General features: G+C 39.9%; 1 protein-coding gene across 2 annotated transcripts in view; it reads right to left on the bottom strand.

The window, feature by feature from the left end:
• The window catches only part of LOC104147228 (BDNF/NT-3 growth factors receptor), a 206,104-nt gene that overhangs the window by 126,031 nt on the left and 53,731 nt on the right, over nucleotides 1–26,342 (bottom strand). The window contains exons 10-12 of one of the 2 annotated variants that reach the window (XM_068927293.1): nucleotides 24,215–24,315; nucleotides 22,593–22,692; nucleotides 1,025–1,096 (exon numbers count right to left, since the gene is read on the bottom strand). In XM_068927293.1, coding sequence (XP_068783394.1) covers nucleotides 1,025–1,096; nucleotides 22,593–22,692; nucleotides 24,215–24,315 — 273 coding nt within the window. The remainder of the gene's footprint in view (nucleotides 1–1,024; nucleotides 1,097–22,592; nucleotides 22,693–24,214; nucleotides 24,316–26,342) is intronic. The other variant, XM_068927294.1, reaches the window with a different exon arrangement.

The following is a 26,342-nucleotide window of genomic DNA, read 5'->3' as shown; positions in this document are numbered from 1 at the left end:
CTAGGTGCTTTGCCTCAGCAGCAAGTGAAATGATGCAGGATTTGCAAACCACACATTACACCTGTTCTCCAGGGAGAACACTTAATAGATAATACAGAATTGAGTTATTTCTGATTACTTAAAGTGCAAGAGAATGGAAGGAGTGAGTCAGTTATGTGAACTCTATGCTAGCAATGCAACTGGTTAAATACTTTTCAAAATAATTGTACTAATTTTGTTAACGTATGACAGAAAAGCCTGGTGTTCAGCCAGTTCTAATTATTTAGACTTGGTTCCTTAAGAACAGGAAGCAATTGTTGACATTCTCTCTGAAAAAAGTATTAACAAGTATTTGAGAGTTCCCATGATTTTAGTCCTATCTGGTCTGTAAAAGAAAATGATGACTGAGAACAGGTTAGTGAACACACAAAAAAAAAACCTGTCTCCAGCCACACCAGTCCAAAGACACTAGTCGAAACACAGTATTTGGGATTTCTCCCCAGATATACAGCTGGGCTTGTATACACCAAACGAATCCTTACCACATCCTGCTCAACAATGGATTTCTAAGAGCAAAACAAGACAGGAAGTTTCATTCTCATACTATTATTTAGTCGATCCCAATTTATCAAATACTGCAATGGAATATCATCTTGTTAAGCTCTGTTCAAACCCCTGACAATCAGATTCATAAGGGAACCTAAAATGCATCATTAATTTTTCACAATCTTGACTGCATATATGTTTTATTTACCAAGAAAAGTGTGTGTGTATGTATATACACAAATGCATGATTGATACATATATATGTATAAACACACATATATACATATACATATATATATACATATAGCACGCACGCGTACACACACACACACATACACATATACACACATCCTGGAAATAAAACTGAAAATAAGTGTGCTATGTTAGAATGACATCAGTTCTAAGAGGAAATAATTCCACAAAATTACTGAATATACATAAAAACAATGTAATCATTGTTCTTTATAGGTTAGGAGTCTGAATAGCTTTATCATCTCACCTTCATTATCGCAGTCTTGCAATGAAAGCCATATTTGATCTACCAGACCAACTCCTTTTACTTCACCATGAACTGGAATGGAATGCATTATCATTAATGCAATGTCAAGGGTTTGGTTTGCAATTGTCAAGTCTACTCTCTTTTTACATTTACACTTCTTTACCAATTGCTTTATCTTCCATCCTAGTTTGCAGGACAGAAATCACCTATTGTGATACTTCTAGACTATTCCCAGTTGGCGTCTTCCACAGTTAAGAACCTATACTATGAGGACAGCTGTCACTATTAAAAGATATTTTCTGGACTGGATTCTACTAGACACATCCTGTACATGTGTTTTAGAGCTACAGAAAGCCAGCACAGCTTAATAAAGTTTAGGAAACAATTGTAGTATCATGCTTTATAATTAGTAGTGAAAAAAAAGCCTTCAGTCACTGGCCAAATTCTTCTCGGTATATATACTTGGCTTCCAGAAACAAACCTTAATGTTCAGATAGCTCCTGCAGAAGTCAAGGGTCATACTGGACGAAGTACATCTTGGCTTGGGGTTCATGAGTTTTGTTTGAGATTTTTGCTTTTGTTGGGGATCATATACAGAACAAAAACCTTGCTCATTAACAGCCAAGTCAGTAATTCACTGCATTAAAGAATTCTCAAAAGACCTAACATCAGCGTAGCTCATTCAGCATCTGCCTCTACTTCTTACTCCCAGTACTAGAATTAAGCTTTAACCAGCTTATACTGCCTAAAATTTCTCCAAGTGGCCGGACGTTGTGTCAGAGGCCCTGCTGTTCCCTCGCTGCTCCCATAATGCAGGCGGCACTAACGCAGCGTAACAACAGGTCTCCCCTTCTCCTTTCGAACAGGGTAGTTCAGCATGAGGAGTGACAATGACTATCAAAAAAAGAAGACTTGCAAATTCAAGTCTCTCTATCCCAGTTTCTCAGATGCCTGTGCTAAATATTCTTCAAAACTGGAAAATATGAACTTACTAAGTGCAAACTGGAAAACTATAAGCAAAATTGTAATTTCTTCAAGCAGTTACTTGTTCTGTACAGACAACAGTAGACCTGGACACACATTATGAATTCAATGTAGGGCCAAACATCTGAAAATAAATAAAAAATAAAAGCAAACTCCAGCCAAACAGCAGGGCTCAATTTTACTCACGTATGTAAATTATATTGCTCCAAAATCTGTGCAGCTACACATAAATACATATATATACAAATTCCCTCCAATTGACTTTACAAAATTGAATCACTGCACAGCTTTTTCCTTGAAAATTATATTAACATTAAGGTCCTGGTCCCACACAGAAAAGCAATAGAAATAGATTTTCTATTACCAGCATTTTATGAATAGCATATAATCAATACTGTACGTATAAAACTGATTTGAGCCATATTAAATATAACATCAGTAGAATGAGTAAAGTGAACTCTGCACATTCATTGACAGATTAAGGATTATGACCCACAGCAAATTTGGATCCATTGTGTTCAACAGGCATGATTAACTGTGTTCATAATGTTCTACAATAAAGCTGACCTCCAGGAGCTCGCTCATGAAATTATTAGGATAACTCAGAATTCTGTCACAACTGCACACTTTTATACCGTCCGGATTTTCCTACAGACCAGGAGAAGGAAGAGACAATGCCTTGAATTTTATTTGTTATTCTTCAGCCAACATAAAAATTATGTTGGAACAACTTTTTCAGCTACTACAGAAACATCCAGCTCACTCCACTCAAGTCAATAGTTCTTAAATATCACTTTTAAACTACAGAATTTAGATTTCTAAAAGCAGATCCTGTTTACCAATGTGATGTCTACATGAAAATTGAACCACGTAAGGAGAGAAAAGCTTCCCTTGCCTCTCATCAAACTATCTAATCGGGATTTTAGCAGCCTATTCAGAAAGAAAATGCTTGGCTGAGAGAACACTCCAATGGCATTCCAAACAAAAGTAGAATTAAGACAGTCTTCTGTATTTGTGGGTGACTGCTTATTATGTTGCTTCTCAAAACAGGAAAGCTGTTTTACAGGGAGAAAGGTTTCTACTCCCATTAGTGGAACATTGTTTCTTTTCCTGCAATTAAAATACCAAATCTGGGACTCCCCTTAGGATTTACAGTATAACTTCAGGAAGTGAGGTTAGTTATTAGGCATGGGACAAGTTTACTTAGCCTAGACTGAACCAGTTTCCAAATAAGAAAAAAAAATTAACTAACTATTATTTTTTGTATATACTTCCCATTTGCTGTTCTAGAAAACAAAATGCCAAACTATAGTACGAAGGACCGTCACCCATGCAGTGAACACATGCTTTCTCTCCCAGAGAGGAACTCAGTTTTCTCAGTTTTACAAACCTCACAAAACCAATACCTCAGAGAGGCGTTCTACGATTCAAATCTGAACTTGCTTTCTGGTCCATAATACAGCCGCAGGATTACTGGGGATGGGAAGAGAGTGGAAAAGTGGCCCCTTTCATAACTGCAACCAGTGTGACCCAAAACCATTCATCAGCACAGTTCTCATGTACTTGGATCAGGGCCGAGCCCTCTCCTGTAATAATATGCCTTTATGTCTGAGCCTGACTACGCTAAAAGTTATTGATGACAACCTCGATTAAACAAGTAATTAAATCCTCCAAAATACTTATACAGTGGGGAGGAAGGGTTATGAGAAGGACAGAGACCAGGCATCCATTGTGACCTTGAAAGAAAAGTATTGATTGGATTTTGTGTTGTGAAAGGAAGGAGAAACTGAAACCAACTGCCCTGAATCATTAATGAACTCCCATAGCATGCTCCTAATTCCAATTTTATACATATCCAAGTGACTCTTTCTTCAGGCCTCCTCAAAAGTAGCAAGTTTACAAACTATTCATAAAAAGAAACTGCAAATTCACTCAAGACTACATGAAGTACATCTAGGAAGCAACTCAAAAGTTGTCTGTTATTGTGTACTTCAGACCATCTGCATACGACGTTTATTACTGTGAGTAACTGAAGGATACTATTGATTGCCTGTGCTTTCTGCCTAGGCTTTCATTAGTACCCACTACATAGAACAGGATTTTCCACTCTTTAGATCTTTTCTAGGGCTGAAAGGGCCTTTGAACACACTTTTCAACACGAATATCCTTTTGGTAAGTTTTTCTTTCCTTTTTTTTTTAAAAAAAAAGCTCTTCACAGAATGGAATGATATAAAATTATGTGATAGTGGTAATTTATGCAGCTGGAAAAATCCAAGTAAGTCCTGTTTTGTGTCACTTAAGCAGTAAAGAGACGTAGAAGGGTAGAGTGGGGAGGAGAAAGCCAACCAGTAGATGTGATGTAGGAAGGTCTACAGCAATTTCCTTCTAATTTATTTTACATTTCACTTCATCCTCCTTCTGGCTGAGTTCTCCCTCCTCAATAATTCCGAATTTTTCTTCTGAATCTCCTTTCCTAGAAATTATCTCCAATAGCTTTCCTTTAAGTAGGCCCAGCTATCAGTGCTACTTACTACAATACAAAGAAAGCGTCCTCTTTCCATCTTGGCTCATCTAGCAGTCTTACTGCAAATCACACTTTAGCTATTAACTTATGTCTATAGATAAGTAATAATTTAGATTACAGAACTGCTTTTCTGATTTCAAAAAGCCTTTACTAAACAAATCAACTGCTTTAAAAGACTGCACAAATTATTACACCAATTTTTTTTAAGAGAATCAGAAGAAACAAGTTCATCAAACAACCACTGACTGCAGACATTTCCTCCAAAAGAGATACCGTTCAACTGAGAAAGATATACTACCCCGGTATAAATATGAAAAGATTGTTCAGTTCACCATCTGCTGCAGGAGAGAATAAATGCAATAACTTCTGCCCCCATTGCCACACAGCAATGCATTCGTAGGAGTCTTCAGGTGATACCTGCACAAATGAGTGCTCAGTGCTACCAAGACTGTGACTGTAGGTTCACACGTGTAAGAAACGGGCCATTTTAAAAGTGTCTGTTTGATATGTCTCCTTCCTAAATTCCTCTTCATTACTAATATTTCTACTTTATAGAGATTAGAAGTCTTCCTTAGAAACCACTGGTTTAAGAAACTGACACATCCTATACCCTCTTTCTGATGAACAATGTAACAACATTGACAAAGGTGAGAATTACTACTACTGGTATCAAATTCAGGTGCTTTCTATAGCCATAGGATATCAACAACCACTAGAGCAACGCTGCCACTTCTATACTCAACGATTCATGAATGCACGTAGTAAGATGAAATACTAACCATGATCTTAAAAAGAAGCATATAAGTGATTAAAAATTCTATATTGCAAAATCTCAGTCAAAAAGAGATTATCCCTTCTGGGCTAAATTCTGAAAACTGACAGTTCCACTTATCATGGAGATTTACATGTTCGTACCCAAGTGAAAAAAACACCTAAGAAAAGATTAAAAGATCACAGGTAAGTAACAAGTGAACTAAGGAATGATAAGGACACTCATTGAAGTCAGGGAGAAAGAGAAGATCTGTGGATTACGGTAACAGACATCACAGAAAGCTTGAAAACCTACACTACAACAAAACCAGAAACTAACGCATCTTAAATGTCAGTACAAAAATGCAATTATACCACACAGTAAGTGTGGTGAGATTCTGGGGATGGACAGTTCTACATCAGAAGTTATATGGTGTTATAAGGACAGAGAAGAATCATTCAGAATGTTCTTGTTCAGTTCATATTTTCCACCTACATTTGTCTGATCCATAAGATAAAGGTAATGAACGACAAGATGATTCATTAGCATGAACTGGACAGCAACTAAATGCAGTATCCGCCGGTCTGTAAGAACTGAAAATTAATCACTTCTGGTAAAAACAGAAAAAGCAGATTCCAAATCAAAACACCATTATTAAAATATCTTGCTCCCTTTACATTTCAAAGGCACCACAAACCTTCCCACTTCTGCTCATACACTTTTGCTCAGTCCCATGGTTCCCGTAAAGACTTTACACAAAAACAAGGAGGAATAAAATGCAGTGGAGCCTTCCTCTATAAAAACAGTTTACAACCTTTGTTACCCCTGCTACAGCCACTTAAAGTCAGAGAAGACTTCTAATGGTCTTTTAAAAACAAGCTGCCCACAATCCTATACGTAAGTCTGCAATACTGGTGAGGTAGAAGTGTGGTACGTAAATTTACAGACCAAGGACAAAATTATGCTCTTCCATACACGCTACAAATGTCATATCTGTAGTGTTGATCACACTGCTTACTCTGTACTGACCTGACACTCCTGTTTCCATTAGTGGCATTTCCGGGGCTGAAAAAGCAGTAGCATGATGCAGCCAGACCAGGGAGAAGTTTGCTCTCACTGCTGGCTGAATCCCACAGTGCCAACCACCGTGACACAACTTGCCTTTCTTCTGATTTAATGGAGCTCACCCACAACTCTAATCAGTTGTTTCTGGGCATACAATTATTTGCACATGAGTGGGTGGGAGAGCCCTCATTTTTCACTTCAGTCATGATTTTAACTGTTGTCATATTGCATAGACAGAAAGTCATCGCATTCCTTGAAGCGTCCATGTTTCACTATTAGGAGAAAGGAGGGCTGCTGTTCACAAGTGTTACTGTATTATTCTCTGATGCGTTCACATCCAGTCTTGTGACCACATGTGAATACCACAGGTCAGATTAAGTAAAACTTTGCCATCAGAGGTCTCCTGGCTAGGGGCCAGGCTGACTGCCACTCTGCTGTTTACAGAGCCGTGCAGAATAAAATTGCCCATCTTGTTGCGGCACAAGAAGCCCATTTCTGGGCCTTGCCTGTCTGATTGTCAGTGCCAGCGGTCTGCACTCAGTTCATCACAAGCTGCAGTTTCAATTTTTGTTTTGGTTTGCTTTTTTATTTTGTTTTTAAAACAGATCACAAGTGTGCAGGAATTCATGACTGCACAGACTCACTGAGTGGCACTGCAAAAGGACAGGTGAGTGCACAGACACTGTTACTTCATCAGAGCTGATACTCTCCTCTGCTCTCAATCTTCCCCCTGCCACTATCCTGTCCCTTCCTTTCCCTGCATCCTCTGGCAAGCCTCTCCTTCTTTCACTTGCTTTCCCCGTGCTTCTTCTTCCCCTCTCTCCCATGGCATCGTCCACCCTTGCGAAGCCAGGTTCGGACCATCCCCGCCGTCCCAGGTGGCGAACCCAGGACAGTAACTCGCACTTCCCGCCACTTCTGCCACCCTTCCAGCTGACAGAAGGTAGTTCCCTTTCCCCATCTTAATTAAATACTGTGTCTTCAATCCTAGCAACTTCTTCTATAACTTCTGGCTCACACCTTAACCCCAGGCCCTCCTCCTACTCAGAATATAATCAATCCATCCAGCAGGAAATTGGAAAGAGGTGCAATTTTCCCCGTCTTTGTCTTGCTTTCTCTTAACGATACAATTTTTTCCTTAACTGTATTACAATCTTTTCCTTTTTCCCCTATGACAGTTTAAGAAATTTCCTGCCTAGTCACCTTATCTAGATTTCTCACTTCCCCAGGGATCTCATCTCCTAGTTTCCTCTGCCTTTGCTCTCATCCCCTCCCTCGCTCCTCTCCATCACTTTTCACTTAGCCCAGAAACTTTCCCCCACATTGAAGGCAGATTTTGATCTTGCCTTAAAAAAAAAAAAAGAAAGAAAGAAAGAAAGAAAAAAGAAAAAAAATCCCATTTGTCTTTCAAACTATCAGTCATCACCCAAATTTCTCATTAAGCTCAGTGAATGAATTGCTGGAGGTTCACCTGGTCTTATTCTTGGACCATCAACCCTCTAGCTAAAATATTCCTGGTCCGGATCCAAGACCTTATTCAGTGTAGTCTTGACTGACAACTACATTTCCTATTACCCTGAAGTAACTTACCATTCACTTCCAATGCAATGGAGTTTTGCATGACTCATGATTTAGACCTATCTGACCAACCCAAACTGTGACACTGTTGTTCTTTACAATTTGATCCTTGAATCCTTACAATCAGTCTGAGAAAGAAGAAAGGAAAATATAATTTTCCTTTCATGCTAAGGATCAAAGTGATGCTAGTAGAAGGAACCTCCATCCACCTGTACTACTTGTGAAGACAGACTGAGAGCCACACAAGGACCTGCAAAATAGTCTTTTGTAAAAAAGGAAAAACAAATCTGTTCAGTTTGACTGCAGGAATCATGCAAAATCATGCAACATTCATTCCAGTTCACTTTGTTTATTTTTCCAGCTTTAACATTGTAGACATATTTTTCATGGCTAGCTATACTTTGAAGCGAAATTAAACGACAGAAATGTCTCAGAGCTACAACCACATCCTAAAAGGTGAATCATAAGCAGTGAACCCATGAAGCATTTCAAAAATTGACACACTTGTTATTTAAGCGACTAAACTATGAACATACTGGACAAATAAAAATCATCAAGTTCTGTTAAACAAAGCAGAAAAGTATCTTGAGCCATATTTGGGAAGACGTTCATCTGTACATAGCTTACAAGCTATACACCAAGCCAGGCATGTGTAAGCACACATGTACATGAACTTCTCAGGGCAAGTACACAAGATGTGTATAAAAATGGTTCAGTTCAGCCTAAAATCTATATACATACCTACTACTAGACACATGAATTTTTACCAGCAAAATACATTTTGCTGTACCTTTTATCTTTTCTGCACACCAGCCAATGCAGTCAGGCACATCTGAAGTGCAGCTAAGGCCACACTCTGAAAATTCAGTTCTTTAGCTCCCTCCTTCACTAACGTTTTGCAGCTAAGACCCACCTAAGAAAACTGGCCATGGTCCCTACCTTGCCCAAAGCAAGCTCAGGAGAGACATATTAGCTGGGGCACTTTTCTGTACTTCCCTCGCAAGTTCTGCCACGTCGGCTGGAACCACTACGCCAGCAAAAAGTTGATATTTCATCCCCTATTTAAGGAGCTATTTAAGAACCACTCTAAGATGCCTCCCTCATCTAAAGCCCAGTGTGATACAGTGCCAAGGTTAATTGAGGAGCTAAAGGCCAAGATTAAGTTCCACCTATTCTCTGGGAGGATTTAGTTTCCCATATTACTACAAAGATACTTTCCTAGATGCATATGGAAGCTGACACAGCCAACCGCAGGAACTTCGCCTGCTGCACTTCTCTCCCCAAAGAAATGCTAACCCCCATCAACCTAAATGAGTCCGGTTCCCATCTACACTCATTTACTGGCAGGGTAGCATAAAGGGGCCATTGTGTAAATAAAAGTCAGGCTAACTGACCTTTTTTTTTATGAAGGATGCCATCAGCATACCAACATCTTTAGATACCAATCATCCATTCTACACAGCCCATTTCCTCCGCCCCTTCTCCACCCCCCCCCCCCACACAAACACAGTTAACAGGAACACTACTTCAGTTTTAAACATTAACAACACAGTTCTTTGGCTAGGTAACAGTAATAAGGACTGAATTCTGAAGTCTCCGCTATACATGAGGTTCTCCTTTTCCCTCCCCTCCACACTAACGTACAATAAACCAGTGACCCAGGTGTGGATCTGAAAGTAAATATTTAAAATTGAGCATTTCCATAACATTGCTTATTGTCCTGGATGCATTTTCAGGATTATACCAGAGGAGAAAGGGTATCAGCAGTCAATTGCAATGGAATAGGTTGAGAAAAAAAAAAGTATCTATCTAAAATTTAAATAAAGTTACAGGTTAGGAGCAGCTTGAAGAGACACTGGGAAACATTCAGACACTCTATGCTTTGCAGTTAAAAAGCAAGCAAAAAATGATAGTCATGAATTTTGTGTGCACAAAAAACAGGAGCTCAGTGGCAAACAGATCACTGTTCCAAAGCCAGCTGGTGTATGCAATAGCGCGCGCACACATCATTTTTGTACACACAGCGGCCAGTGAAAACAATGCTCAGCTTTGTGCTTTATGCAATCAAGAGCATCTGTTTGTAGAAGCTTACCCTGTACTTAGAAAAAGCGCTGTCTTGGCTTCTGGGAGCAAATGATGGTTTGCAAAAGTTGCCATCATTGCAGTATCTAAGCACTTAAATGCTACACGATGTCATCGTGATTAATAATGAATGTATATTGTGGCACGAACATTTTTCAAAGAACACAGATGGGTCACAGCCAATTGCTCAAAAGACTGCAAACACACAGCAGGAACTCCTCTGCCTTGGCACCACGAGGGTAAGACTGTCAGCACAGAGCTGGCACGGGTGACACCGGTGTGCTCTGGATTGCTGCCGCGGAGGGCAGGGATGGGAAGGCAGAACAGGGCAGCCTCGTCCTGCTCTCAGGAACCGCGACTTCCGGCGATTCAGGTCTGGGGCCTTCAGGCCTGAACTGTGCAACTGCACAGATTGCACATCAACAGCACAGACTCTTCCAGGCACTGTGGGTCCTAGAGGATCACACAGGCTCTGACCTTAGCGAGGGAACTGTCCTAACACACCGGAGAGAAAATCAGGGGCTCAAACTATCGCAGGCCTGTCGAAGGGCTCAGGACAGTACGGCCCGACAACTTGAAAGTATGAATGCTTCTCCGTTCCTTTGTACGTTTGCTACCCTACTCCTCTTGTTATATGTCCTGTAGTATACCACAGGTACAAGACAAAGGTATAGCCTTTTTTTCCAAAGAGCTAAAGGGGAAATGTGTCCTCTGGTTCCCCAGCAATCACACCAGATCATCCAGTCAATTACGGGAGGATTTTATCCTAAGAAAGTTCAAACTACTGCTTTGCTAAAAAAAAAAAAAAAAAAAAAAGAGGGATACGGGATACTTATTTTATACTCTTCTTCACAAGAACAACAGGGTGCTGTAAGTGGCAAAGAGAGAAGGAAAGTTTGTCTCCCTTGCCAGTCTTCCTGTGTGCATCAGGCATAACTAAGAACACAGTACCTACAGCACGTTGCACAAATTCTTCTGATGGCTGCAGAGTAGCCTGTATTATCGTTCGCCCAGAGCACACAAGGAGAGGCCAGTGTAAGATGAGCCACAATGCACAAGCTTCAGACATCATGGCTAGCTTAGCCAGCAGGCTGGCACTCAGAAGCACAGAAAGAGGGAAATGTAGCAGGAGAGACTATTTCCTGTTCTCCAAAGTGACCGAGAGCTGCGAGAGCTTTTGGGGAACCCCCCAAGAGCATGATGCTGTGCAGAAATACCGTGTTTGTGGCTACCACCAACTAAGAAATTGACTGCATGCTTTAATTTGACCCTCAAACAGCTACTGTGCAAGACACATTCAACAGATGAGCAACTGTATCAGAACTAGCTGAAGACTTTTACAATATGGGCTGCTTTTAGAATACATCTCCACATGTCACAGTAAAAAGATGGGTAACAGTGGAGCTCTAAAGATTGCAGGGGGGAACATTAAGAGAACATCACAATAGTCCTCTCCAGATATGTTAAAGGAAGCCAAGATGTTCTGGGTTTAGATGTTAACGTGGAAAAGGGAACGCTTCTGTGAGATATATTTCTGCTGCTGCCTCTTGCTACAAATCACAAAAAATATAATTTATTGAAAAGGTACAAACACAGAGGAACCAGACCACAACACTTTCTTGGAAGCCCTTGGCTTTTACAGCTTGCAACCACAGTCACAAGCCCAGCTGTCTTAGCACTCCCAGGTGAAAGGGAGGGCTCTAGTAACTTGATTCACCTATTTTAGAAGTATTTCTATCCAAATTTCAATTAACAGCAATGTCTTCTGATAAGAACCAAAGTTAAAATTTTGCGTACTTTGAAAGGCCAGAGGGAGTATAGCTCCATGTTGGGGCTGGCCCTGTCAGACCCAAGGACAAGTGTCAGATCCATGAACACTGGCATTCTTCACTAGCATTACCAATGAATTCCTCTAAGTGGTTCCTTAGAGGAACAACTCTTGCGAGTTGTTCCTCGCAAGTTTCCATATAGTGTCTGCAGGCATTTCTATACAGTCTATCTGAACTCCAAATTTGCAACTAGTTGTACCATTAACGTGGTTTACACTGCACAACACAGCATCCGAGTGCCTCACAACAGTAGCAGCATTATAAGGTTAAGCAATTAACAGAAAGCAAAATGCCATTTCTTTTCCAGTGATGGAGAAAATGAAGCACAGAATGAGCGAAAGACTTCTGATATTGGACTGTGGAAAGCTATGGCAGTGGGGAGATTAAGCCTAGTTGTGCTAAGCGCCACGACCATGGCCTATCCTCTTCCCTCCCGGTACTCCAAGAGGAAGACTCATTCAAAATACAAAACCAACTGGAGGGAAAACATCCGATTGTGAGTTCTCAGAAATGCTGGCTCTGCATTATTATAGACAACACGTTCAGAGTGGGTAGGAAGGAAAGGGACTGATGGAGGGAGGAGGACCACAAAAATTGCAGGCCATTTTCCAGGCCATACTGCCAGGAAAAAGCAAAGCTTCAGGAAAAATACTTTGTATTCTGTCAGGAACATGTAAAGGACTCTTCAAAACGCATGTCTTACATGGTCGCATTACTCCACTTGGTGCCCCAACGTGTTCACCTAAACTAGGCAGCTGAGGAAATAACAGTGGCATTAACCTTTAATATTAAGAATAAAATTAACCCAGGTTAACTAACAGTTACTAAACACTCACCGTGTCCTTTTTACTTCATGGCAGAGGCCCATGTTGTGTTGCTTTTCTCCTTGCCTCGCACTGTTTTTTTGAAGAAGTGGCCAAAAAACAAGAAAAAAGGAAGACTTCCAACCCTTCCTTACCTTTTTTTTGCTTTTAATCTCAAAGAAAAAATTTGATTTTCTCATTTTGTGAGGATTGATTTCCCATTTCCATATCGGAAGTGTTAAGTTCTTCCTGGTTTGCAAAGCGAACGGGGGCAAAGCGAACACCAGCAAAGTGACAGTGTTACACGGGGCATAACAAGGCAGAGGACAAAAAGAAGGAAGGCTGAGAGACGCTTATTTAAATGCATTTCTGAGCTTTAGGGAGCATACAGAACGGGAGGTAAGAGAAAGTGGACTTTGAAGGCAGTGCTAAAAACTACTTGGAAACAGTGAAGACCCTTCTAGTTTCAACTCACCACTAGTTTATGAAAGAAAAAGGCATTATTTACACTGTATCACTCTGATCTTCAAGCTGGATTATTATCCAGGCTGAGGACAGAAGACAGTCCTGATGCTTCAAGTAAATAAAATGCAAAAAGCTAAACTGTGTCCCTGTGAAGCAGAGAGGTAGACTTATGTCACGTGGATGAGGAAGCAGCAGGGAGGCACAATGTCTCCAGGAAGAGAACAAGTGAGAACAGCTATGAGTCACTTGGACAAGGTGTGTTCAGCTAAGCATAAAGAAAACACTTTGGGGAATTCACAGGTTGCTGGGGTGAGGCTGTGGCAACAGCTAAAATACAAAGCTGTTCCCCCCCGCCCCAGGTTGTAGCAGTCCCGGGAGATGATAAACATGCACTGGTGTGTATGAAAAAGATATATAAAAAGAATCCATTCATTCAAATAAAACAAACAATCTTATTTGAACTTTTGCCCAGAATTGAAATAAACCTAAAGGTTTGTTGTTGTTTTTTTTAACTAGATATTCAAGCAGCTTGGCTACCTTTTGTCTTCACTGTTCTTAATTCCTGTGAACTTTTGTACTTCCTGATTTCTTCCTAAACAGCAAGAGCTGTTCCTACAACAATGATGGCCTTACAGCATCTCTTGTTCATTCAGAAAAATGAAGCACCCTACAAAAAAAGCTGTTTGATATTTTTTCCAAACATCCAGATCTGAGGTGTGTAATGCTATGGGAATGTACATACAGAGAAAACAAAGGCATTTTCAAATTTCAAATGCATTAAAGGAAGCTGTTGATAAAATCCTACTCTTGTGTATTTTTGCAAAATTAGACAAGAAAGAACAAACAATTTGCCTCATTTGGGGAAAGTATAAATAAGCACCAGAAAACGCTAAAATCATATTCGATCTCCGAGGGGTGTTTGTTTATGGAGCTTTTCCAGATACACACACTTGTCTGCAATATACTTAAATCAGTTTGAATTTTTTCTGATTTCTTCCATGATGCTTTAAAAGACACAACACCACTGCATGAAGCAAAATGACAGGAGTTGAGAGGACAGGAGAGAATCATGAGATTCTTACGCTGCAGTGATCTATGCAAGCCAGTCTCTGAGCCCATGGTGAATCTTTCCCCACTGTGCGAAATTCAATACTGCATGCTTTTACTGAAGAAGAAATTAAAAAAAAAAAGTACATTCCAAATGTACTAAGATCTCAGCATCTGCTAACAGAATTGATAAGTAGCAAATATGGCCAGGCATTTAAAAACAGAACATTATGAACCACACTAATCATATTATCATCTGTCCAGGACAAGCATAGGGATACCCAAGCTCAGGGGGGAAAAAAAAAATCAGACTACTCAAAGATTGAGCCAGAAATTAATGCAACTCAATCACAGAAGGAATCCTTCATCAATCTTTGAAAGCTGAAGAATGCAAATGGAAGAAACTTGCATAAGCTCTGATGGGTATTGTAAAAGCATACAGTATGTGATTGGAACATGGTCCTAAACAATACGTAACCCCAAGGGTGTTATTCAACTGAGACTCATATGGCTGAATCAAATAATTTTAATGAACAAGATGCCACTGTATTGTAGACAGCATGTGGTCCCCTGTAAACTTTTGGTATTTCCCTGTCTTCGCAGTTAGGCCTAGGTCTTTGCCAGTATTTAGGATTACATGGCAGCCCCTTCCAAATTAGCCTTTTTGCTAGGTGGAGATCACATAGAAGACCTAACTTCTACCAGGAAAACCTTCTGTTTCTCTACTGTTTGTGTTCCAACCTACATTGGCCAAGAACTGCTCTGTTTTTTTAGCATCTAGCTTTCAAGTTTCATTTAGCCTCAAGATTTCTCAAACGGCCACCACCACTAGGCACATGTTTACTTTGTGGTAGACAGTACCTAATGTGCTAGAGAAACAGGGCCACTCAAAAAAAGATTGACTTGTTTTCTTTGCTCCTCTTTTTTCTTCCTATTCACTCCCCACTTCTGAATGCTTTTTCCAGTCTCTTTTTGTGCCTGCTCTAGTTTAGTTTGTTTGTAAGGAAACATTTAACTCTTGTGACCCATGTTCTCTCGTACTTCCCATTCTCCCTTCCTCGTATTTCCTCCTACGTCCGGTCTGTGAGGATGCAGACCGAGCACAGGGTCAAACCTCTGCAGCATACACCTTCAAGACTGATTCTTCTCTTTTGTCCCTACCGTGGTTACATCTTCCATTAGGAGTTGCACTGTTCCTATGAGCCTGGGCTCACACCAAGGTAAAGTCCAAGCAACTATGATTTTTAGTTCTCCTCATTTCCACTGCATCCTCTATTAGCCTCCTACTTCTTTTCAGTCTCTTTCCTTTTAGCCCCTAACCTGTCCTTTCTGTTCTCTCAGCACCTCTCTAGTTTTCCAGTTCATCTCTGTCTCATCTCTGTAATCTCACTGTAATATCAGACCCAGGAAAATGAACAGCAGATATAAGACAGAAACAGAATTTTGAGACTTAGAGACAAAATTTTGTGTTTATAATAATAATGGAAAGTTAGAAATGGCTAAAGTATGTTCTGATAGGGTGACATAGCTACAAAGCAATATTTTAAGAGATATACCTTTTCTTTATTGTAATGCAAGAGAATAATTGCTTAAATAGTTTAAGATCTTTGTAGAATCCTTCACACTGAATGACTTTCATAGATCAGTTCATAAAAGCCCTCATTCTTTGAAATACTTACAGTGATTTGCCTCTTGAAAGAAATGCACTTACAAGCATCAACAAATTTGTCTTCCAAATGTCCATGTAATGCATAAATGTTACTGTTCCCAATCATCCAAGTGATGCACCTGAGACAATTTGTGTAATCTGCCCATGACTACAAGGATTGGAATGCTGATGCCAAACAATAAAAATAACTTCTGATGTCTGCTTCAGATAAGCAATATTATCATTGCCTTTACATGTCTCCTCACCAAAAATACTGTCAATTTGAGCCCATTCTTCATCTTTTTTCTTCATCTTATCTTACAGCCACTGAATCACACAAATGAATCCCTCTTTTACATTCTACTCATTGACTAAATAATGAAATGCTATATAAGACATTAAAGGATTGACACTCAACAGAATCTGCAATAAAGAAAGTTGAACACGGTATAAAATTATTTCTATAGGCACAAATGGAGAAATCAACAAGTTCAGGATTTCAGTGACTGGACGAAGCTCAAGCACGTACCAGAGCTACAAGCCAATCCTACATTTTGAGCATAGCTCCTCTTAGTTACCTGGCAAATGAGGCACAAAGTAACCAAGAAGCCCTCGCTGAGAGCTCATTACAGATTTATAACCAGTCTAAACATTAGATCACGTTTGCCAAATTGCAAGTCTTTGCTGAAGATACAAAGCTTCAGTTTTGCACTTCGCTTAGAATTAAAACGAGCAAAAGCTCTCCCATTTTAATCATGTTTCACTTCTAGTCCATAAGCAACCCAACTTCTTAACAAGACATGCAATAATGCATGAGTTAAATAACATTAACTTGAGCATCTCTGCCTTTGCCCATATGAGTATGGCAAGCCACTTGCTCAGAGTAATCTGATGCTCAAAAAAGCCAACCAGCATGCAAGATGCAGGGTTTGTTTTGAAACCTTTTGCAATCATCTCTTCTACCCCAATATTGTGGAGTTAAACAAAACTTATTAAAATAGAGAACATCGTGACCATTTGCCATTTCCTCATAGACAAATATGAGAGAAACAAGTTTTCTCCTACTGGCAGTGCAGTTACATTCAAAAGAATGTGCAAAGACCTCAACAAATTGTCATATTTAGACAGAATCATAAAGCACTCCATTCTAATCTGAACAGCACTATTATATAAAGTCAAATAAATACAATTACTCAGGTAAATGAGGGTTAAAGACTTTAAGTCATCATGGATACATTATGGATACAAGTGCATAATGACAACATTGCTGATTAAGGTGGCTTTTATTATACAGTTGTACTGCATTTCTTACTCAAACTATGATACCTTAAAACAAATGTGAAATGCATCGATGGAAGACAAGTTCCAAGCTGTCCTCTCCTGTAATGTTTTCTGGATCCAAGCTCAAAATTTAACAAGAGTTTACAGGCAAAAATAATATAGTAACTGACACACAAAGAAGAAAAAATATTCCATGACGATGGCATACACTCATGTTTGGAATAACCAATTGTTTTTATTAAAAAAATTTAAAGGAGGCTCATGGTCTAATACAAAAGTTATGGAAATCACTTACAAGAAAAACTTGTCATGAACTAGGATGAAAATTGTTTTGACTTTTGCAAACAAAACCCATGGGTTTGTTTGTAATTTTAAATCAACTTTGTAAAAAACCTAACATCCTGACTGATAAATTTACATTCAAAAGACATGACAAGCAAATAACAAGGGCTTGAAGGAAAGGCAGCATTTGGGTGTTATTTGCCCTAAAAGGAACATAGATGTTTTTATTAAATCAACCCACATCATCCCATTCTCTGGACAAAGCAAGACAAATTTCGGTGCCCAGAGCAGCACAGGGTTGAAACATCATAAAAAGAAGAAATAATTTGCTGTCAGGATTTCTGTTTAGGACATGGTAGATAGTTCAGAGGGCTCCAGGAAGGAGAAGCACCTTTCAAAACGCGACACCCAAGCCCACAGACATGAGAAGATTGCCGGCATTGCCTAACTATGAAGGGACTTTCAGAGCCTTTTTTGTTCCCTTACCTTTAGACTATAGCACAGAGCTCAAAGCACTGACAGAAGCTTTACACAAACATTCAGAAAACTCTCTAACCCCAAAGGGACTAAGTACACATCTGTTTCCTTCTATTTCTGTCAGTTTCTATTTGTTACTTTCTTAAGAGAAAAGGGGCTGGTTTGGGGGTGGGTGGATTCTCCCTCCCTTCTGGTTTTGGGAAAACCTTCAAAAACTCAGTTTACATCTGCAGTTGCGATAATACCCTGATCTTTTTCCACCCACTTCCACAGAGTTCTGAACAAGGAAGGAGCACTAAAGATACTGCTTTATTGCCTGAATACAGGCACCCTGTGGCAAAACTTACTTCAGTCCAAATTAGCAAAAATGTTTTCATCCTCTTAACTGAATTGGGCTGCGTTGTCTTCCAACAGTTTCCTCTGTGCTTCAGTCCAAGCTTAGTGACATGTTCATATGTTAACAAACATATGCAAACTAAAAAGCTGGGTATTTTGCAAGCAGTTATTTATTTACATTCATTTTTCAGCAGGGGAGGTGGGATAAAACATGACCAGAATTATTCTTCCACAAATCCTCTCAGGGAGTTCATGAACCTACTCCTGCCCTCTCTGCTCCAGTTCCCTTGCTATGTTCCAGTTTCATATGGTGGATAGATGGAGTCAGACATACACACAAGACGATAAGATATCCTGGCAGCCTTCAGTGAATTCCCACCATAAGCACTTTCTCATCCTCCAGCAAGCAAGCATGCCAAAGCATTTCATAAGAGCAACCCACAGATCTTAATAAAAATATTTAAGAAATTAACAGTTTTTGCCATTTATGCTGCAGCCTCTTGCAAGGATCTAAAAACCTCACCTCTCCAAAGAGCCAAAAGGAGCTTCCCACCCAAAGCTGTTACCAACAGATGCTTTTTAAGAAGGTGCTTAAGATATATAGAAGCAGAGAAAGAGAGAGAATTAGGTTCTATCAGTTACTTTGATGAATTTTGCAATGCTATCTAGAAGTCTAGCACAACATGAAAGTTTTTCCACAGAGTAGAAGGAAGAATTTCCTTTCATACTAAAGCTACTTTGAGTCTCTTCTAGTACGTATCTCAGACCAGTTCTCCACTAAGAGTGATCCTGAAGTTAATCATTAGAACTCTATTTCCCCAAACTATGAAAGACAGAGTACAAAAAAGCAGGGCAGGAGTGAAAAGAATTGCCACATACGGTGCAAGCCAACTACAGCCAGAATCCAGGACATCACAAACAAAATATTTTAGTTGTTTTACTGGTGGTGAGCTGATTTGCTCATCTTTTTCACCTGCAAAAGCACTATACTACTGAAATTTGGCAAGGTAACAGCGTGAAATGAATGCATCCCAAGCTGACCCTCACCTTAGATATACAGAACAAAGAGAGAAGCCAAAAGAGAGGGTAAGTTATTTTTACTCACCTCCTTAACGCACCTCACTAGAAACTGATCTGTACTGGAAATGTATTGGAAGCCCCCAGCGCCCCCCAGGCGCTCCCTGTCATATAAATTGGACCGTCTTCTGCTCAGGTACAGTCCTGGCAAGAAGACAACAGGGGGACGGTGAGCTCTGCCGCAGTCTCTGTGGCTGCTCAGCACATGCAAGTGCTTCTAGGTACGGCCACTCAAATGCAGCACGGCTCAGAGCACAACCAACTGCTCTGCATCTCTTTCTGGGGAGACTAGTCACACTCATTCCCAACCTCCAGCCATGCTCTAGCTCTTAAAGTGAGGAGGGATTCAGCAAGGAAACAGTGCCAGAAGAGGATACATGATCCCTGACCATGCAGAAAATGAGATAAATTGGCATTAAAAAATACAAAATATAAAACAATGTCTTCAAGATGCGGCAGATGACTGCTGTGAACCCAGAAGGGATGAAAATTTCATCCCTTACAAAGATATCACCTATACGGGACACAGGGCTGATTGCCTACTTATACATTTCATTTTCCGATTGTCTGTGGAATATTTTCCCCTATTAGTACCTGGCAACATGAGCAATGCCGTTGAGCACCAGGTCTACCGCCCCAGTTAACATGGAGTGACTGCTTTGTTTTTTTTCTCTAAACTATTGTTTGAGGAAGGGGAGGGAGGATGTTTAATGACAAGGTGTCTGTATTGTGTTCGCACAAGATAACAGAAAACGAAGCACAGTCTTTTGGGTATCTCTGCCCTATGTAACTCGGGAAGCTCCTTCTTATGAATGTAAAATATTCATTCACTTTTTGGGGAATATTTGAAAAGAGAAAGATTTTATCTTGTTTTATAAATATTTTCCTGGCAATCCGGATATTTTATTATTTTCCCTTTCCCTACTAGAGCACAAGTTATAAAATAATGTCCCTATCTTAAGCTGGGGGCTAGTTTTGCTCTCACTGAACTCAATGACAAACCACTCATGCAATTCACAGGTAGCTGCTTTGATCCTTTTATCCAAAATTTCCAAGATATACATTTTAAATGTATCATACTGACCAACTACCGACTGTAAGAAATCTCTCTTCACTGTTGCCTTATTTTCCTCATGCTCAAATATCCCAGGTTGTTTATCTCCATTTATTATTTCTCAATATATGCTTATGTTGCAGGATCTTTAGAGCAGGTAATTTTTTATTAACATTCTGGGTAATACATATCGATATGGTGTTCTAATTTCAGGTCTTTAAATACTACTCAAATACAAATTAAACAATACTGATGGTAGTAAAGTGAGGAAGTGTTGCTGGGACATTGGATCCACAGATAGACCCATATTGTGAAGCTCAGGTACGGAACTTCAGAGAAGTCTGAGGTCCATTTTAAACGATAACTGAACATCATTTCTTTCTAATGCAAAGTTTGGGTTTTATTTGCAGCTCATAGTGACATTTCACCACTATCACACATACCATGCCAGTGATTAGTTTTTGGAGTGTACCTAAACAGTGAACTCATTTTACTGCTCTTCTAACCATCACTGGTTAAATGAACAGAATAAAATAAACTCCATAGTTGTGGTTGCTGCCTTAATTTTGGCCAGTCACCCCCCTGAAAATACATCCTTACTCAAATATGATCTAGATGGACAATTCTGCAACAGAGAACTACTAATGCAAAAATTACTGATTATGCAAGACCATTATTTTTGTCAGAATAGTTCTCAACAGATACTCAAAAAACACCACTAAGTAAGGAGTTCCCTGGAAGGTAGCTTACTACATTACCATGTAAAATACAACTTTACTCATTCTCCTGCAGCGTAGAGTTTACTTCCTAGTTCCTCCAATAATGCTATGTTGATAACTACAATGAAAATTTGGAAAGACCTAACAAGCATTCGTTGTTAAAGTCCAAACCTCAGGCATTTCCCATTGTTATTCTTATTTGGCTTCCATTTTCTTCAGCTGTCTAATGCAATTCAGAAAGCATTAGCCACAAAGAAAATGTACCCAAACTTTTTGTTCAGTTCTTGAGAGTTTCTTCTAGTATTTGGCCAAAAACTCTGCAGCTCTATCCCACAGGCTCCATGTAGTTTTTTAGGACTTTTCACAATGCCTATCTTCTTTATGCAACTCCAAAGACCAGGGACGGGTCATCAGAAGGAAGTGAAAGAAAAGGAGGGTACCATCCCAGTGAGCTAATATGTACCATCTACATCTCTGCTCTGCTCAAATTGAATCTCTTCTAGGAACTTTCCTCTAAACAAAATATATATAAAATATACAAATATCAAATACACAGTATATATGTCTGAAAAGAACACTGTCAAGGACAAGTCGGATTCACCAAGATATACAACCATGAGGAAAAAACTTCTGTGATACTACGTCATAAGCATGAGTAAGAGGAAAGACATAAGGTTAACAGGAACCTACTAAGAGATTACTTACCGCTCTCTTCACAGACCCTCAACTACACATCTTAAGAACAAAAGCTTGTCTCCTTTAGCACACAGTAAAGCACCTTCTAGGCCTCTCAGCAAGATAATCAATGTTTCCTCTGTGTGTTTGTGTGTGTGCGTGTTTGTGTGTGCGTGTTTGTGTGTTTTTAATACCATTCCACCCATATCTCTAGACACGGACTGATTAGCTCAGTACAATAATGCCATACTGGAGCTGTTACAGGTACCTTCATGTTACAAGTACCTCCATCTGGCTGTAAACTAACAAACTAAATAAAAACGAAAGGGCTGAGATTTCCCCTTCCACAAGAACATGAGCACTTGCCACTCTCTCCAGCTGCCACTTCAAGACACACACTGAAGCTCTAGAAAATGCATCCATCAGAAAGCATCAGTGTGACAGGATGCACTGCAGATACACCTTCACCTCTTGCTGTTGTTTAGCTTTGAATCTGTTACCCCAACGCTGCATGTATAATACAGTTTGAAGCACAGGTTCTCACATTGTCAAATATTTATAACCAAACTCATCTCAGAATAAACTTTACTTCCTACCATCTACCTCCCTACAAAGACTCAACTAACATTTTACTCCAGAAAGTGTCCCATGGGGCTGTGCAGTGGAAGGGAGAGAAATTTGATCTATGATAAGGAAAAACAGAAGTAGAACAGTTCAAATTAAAATTCTGTATCCCTGTCTATGCCTACTTCTGCCCTTACTTACCTGACAAATAAACGAAATGCAAAATGTGATGGCCCTTTATCTGGACTGTTCTTAGGCAGAAACCCATGGAAAAAGCTTGTACAACCCATAACAATTATGGAAGATATAAAAAACAACCCCGCTTACCTTTCATCCCAAACTTAGAGTGTCTTCCAAACTTCAGAATAATTAGCATTATCACTAAGCCAGTGCACACCAGTGCTGCAATTCCCACCACAACATAAACCTAAAAAAGAGGACACAAACAGATCTGTTTGTTTTGTTGTTATGAACTGTCTTCAAAGTCCTTTAACATAATTTCAGATTAACTCAATTAGGTAAAGAAATTTATTTGAAATAGGAAACATTTGCACTCAGATCAAAAATTTTAGAAGGAAGCCACTTGTTGAGGTTTCTTCCACAGAGAACAGGGATTCAGACGTCTCTGAGAACCACTTTTCTCCACATCCTAACACGTTCAAGGTGTGTAGGAGGGAATGCCCATCACCCCTTTTTCCTCCAGTGCAATGGCATGTTATAAGAAAATACATTAAAAAAGCTTGTAAGAAAATACTTTTTTAATGTGAAGGTGATTGAACACTGGCATAGGTTCGCTAGAGAGGTTGTGGAGTCTCCATCCTTGGAGATACTCAGAACCCAACTGGACACTGTCCTGGGCAACCAGTGTTAAGTGACTCTGCTTTGAGCATGGGGGTTGGACTTCCAACCTCAGCCACTCCGTGATTCTCCTATCAGAAGAGATGAGACTGTCCAGGATCCTCCTGATCTTTTAGCACAGTCTACCTCCATGAAGCAACCAGGGCTAAGGTATGGGACTGGAGGCTGTCAGAGCCACGGCCCCACTGCACTTAACGGACAGAAACAGAATAAAACGGAAGCTCTAGGAACTCTGCCCTCTGTCCTTACTCTTATAACTTTCCACTCCCCAACCATCAACACTGGAGAGAGCCCCCAGGTAGGCTTCTCCCGTCCTGCACAAAACACATGCCTCCCCCATCACCTCCACCCATACATCCTGGGATAGGATCTAGCCTGTGTAGCCTCCTCTTCTATTCTTTCTCCACTCACAATTCACCCACTGGTTCACAAACGCACACGCTCTCCACCACCCATCACCTTGTGGCATCATCAACGCCTGGAGCAGGGAGGCAGTAAAACTAACCAGAGCAGGCACCTGCTACCAGCTTCCAACCATTCAGCTTCGGAGTCCAGGGCAGCACAAGAGGCGAGGCACCAAACAAGCAGGCTCACCAATTCAGCTGCCTGTACTAAGATGTGCTGCAAATTACCTCATCAAAAAACTACACAAAATCACATGTTGAAACACACAATTGGAATTTGAAAGTTCTTCGCAGTATGCCCCCTTTGCGAGCGGCCTGGGACTCAGGCAACAGGCTTTAAACTACCTCGGATTTCTTCATTTTGTACATGAAGAGTTGCTCTCCTTGGCTAAAATTAGAAGCAAAGCCTTGGACTGGCAAATTGCAGTTAGCTGTTCAGGAAGGCATGAAACAAATTAACAATTTTACTTGGAATGAAAAGTGATCCACTCTTTAAAAGAACATGGGGAGGGGGAGGGTGAATCTTTTTTTCTTCCTTTTTTCTTCCTCCTAAGTTTGGATAGCAACATGGTAATGGCTCTGCTGTTCTGGTGCGTTGGGGTCCCGTTACAATCTCCGCAGTTTCATTAGCTTTATAGTCAGAAAGTCTGCCAAGACTACAGATCAGGAAGCAACGTATATACTTACAGTGATGCTATCTTCATTCTCTTTGTTGGAAACATCCGTGGAAGTGATTTGATTACTGTTATTTGTGGTATCCCCAAGATCATTAGGCGTGGTTTCATACTCTTAGGAAAGGAAAAAAGGTTGCTTTTATAATTTTGTAACCTTAGAGGGGAAATGGTTGTCCTTTTTTATTTCATTTCTACAATACCATAACACTAGTCACACCTCTCAGCATTCAGAGCTCTCTGAAAATGATACGTTTTTTTCTATTGTACCTGATACATTTGGGATCCTCGTGGCAGGTAACTTTGAATAAACGTGGGGTGACTGACAGACTTGAAAAAAGCAGCTGCTTCTCTATGCAGCGTGATAGAGAAGGAATCTACGCCACAGCATATATTAAAAAAACTAGAGTTAAATAAGAACTCCATCCATAAAGCTATTTTTATGTGCTTCTGACTTCCCATTAAAAATGAAAGACTGCCCTCTACACTGAACTTTTCTAGCTTCTATTCAGCCAAATATAGGAGAGTCTTAGAAATTAGCTTGGGGACCTTCTGCTCAGCAGAGGAGAACTTGGCAGATGGCCTTTTAGCTAGCGTATTGCTATCAAATGTGAAATGGCTGTTTTTCTTAGGTTAAATGTAATCAGGAATACTATTGTGTGCACAGAGATTACAGTCTAACATGCTGAACTGGTCATACAGGTAAACCTTAAAAAAGCTAAGTGCCTGAGATGGTCCTAAGAAATTTGATTTATCAAAACAATACTACTCCTAGGTCTGCAGAGATGAAGCCAGGACAATTCCATCAAAAGAATAAACATGGCTTAATTATTTATAATTAATTAAAAATGAAACACAAATATGTGCAGTCCATGATTTTCTCTCAGAATTACTCAAATAAGACAATAAGAACTAAAGAATAAATGTATGAACTTTGATGCATGCATTAAAATAAAAAGGCTTAAGGTATTTTATGATTACATCAGGAAATATATATCATGTTTCAATGTTATGACTGTAATATGGGTGTAGATGAAAGAAAACAAACAAGGACAATAAGTGCATTTATTACAAAGGCACCTCCAGTACTCCAATTTAAATTTGCAAGTAACTGTGTATATCTTTACCTATTTTTTGATGAAAATCAGTGCCACAAGCCTACAGATGAAATTGTGACTGTGAATATGAAAAAGTAAAACGCAGAGCCATAGCTCGCACAAACCGCAGAGGCAGGAACTCTTCTGACCTCAGAGCTGCCACCAGGCAAGGTAAGGTAGAGCCTGTGTCTTGGCAAAGCTTATCTTCTTTAGCTCCCAAGGCTATTCTGGAGAGCTCAGCTGGCAAAGTTAGCAACAAGCTGCACCGGCCTTGATCTTCATGCATTCACAAACACCTTCCTTCTGCACAGAGCTCATCAGGCTGCAGATCTCTTTGCCATTGGAACCTATATAGCTACCTCTGCCACCAATACTACAGTCGGTCCAGTCAGGTTTTCTAACCGATACGCATAGTCTATTCTGGGTCTACAATATATACACCAAAGGACATAATTTTTTCAAGCCATAATACATATTAAGTCTACAGAGCTTTCATGAGAAAACAGATTTAAGTTCCTGGCCTTTTACCACTTAAATTCTCCAACTCAGCATTGCATCCCTATGTCTATAGTTTCCTCTGTAGCAAGGTTAAAATAGCGATGAAAGGCAAAAAAAGAGTAATCCTTACTTCTTGTAAAATAAATCCCACCTGAATTCCTTGCTTGCATAGCCTGGACAGTGAGACAAGGCGCTGTGCAGACCATCCACTACTGTGACTACAAGTTTTGCCACAACAAAGGAGGAGAGTTCAGTCTTACTCACCTACAGGCAGCACCTAGACTCTTGATCAGTGAAGAATCCAGTTTATAACAAACATTTCAGGCTATAAGGCTGGGCTTTCTTTACAGTTTGCTGGCAATGTCTTCACTATGATAGCTTTGACCACACAATACTAAAAACTTTAATTGCTCTATCGCTGCAATATAAGCATTCCAGAAGGAAATGTGTTGCTCTTAATTTTAATCTGCAAATAGTGGGTGGCGAAAGCTGATGAACTGTACTTGCAATTGTGTTCATGTTCATTTCTATACCATGCTACTGGAAAAT

The sequence above is a fragment of the Struthio camelus genome, chromosome Z, assembly GCF_040807025.1.
Source record: "Struthio camelus isolate bStrCam1 chromosome Z, bStrCam1.hap1, whole genome shotgun sequence".
Taxonomy (NCBI): domain Eukaryota; kingdom Metazoa; phylum Chordata; class Aves; order Struthioniformes; family Struthionidae; genus Struthio; species Struthio camelus.
The sequence above is the reverse complement of the archived record's forward strand: the minus strand, read 5'-3'. Positions and strand labels throughout refer to the sequence as shown.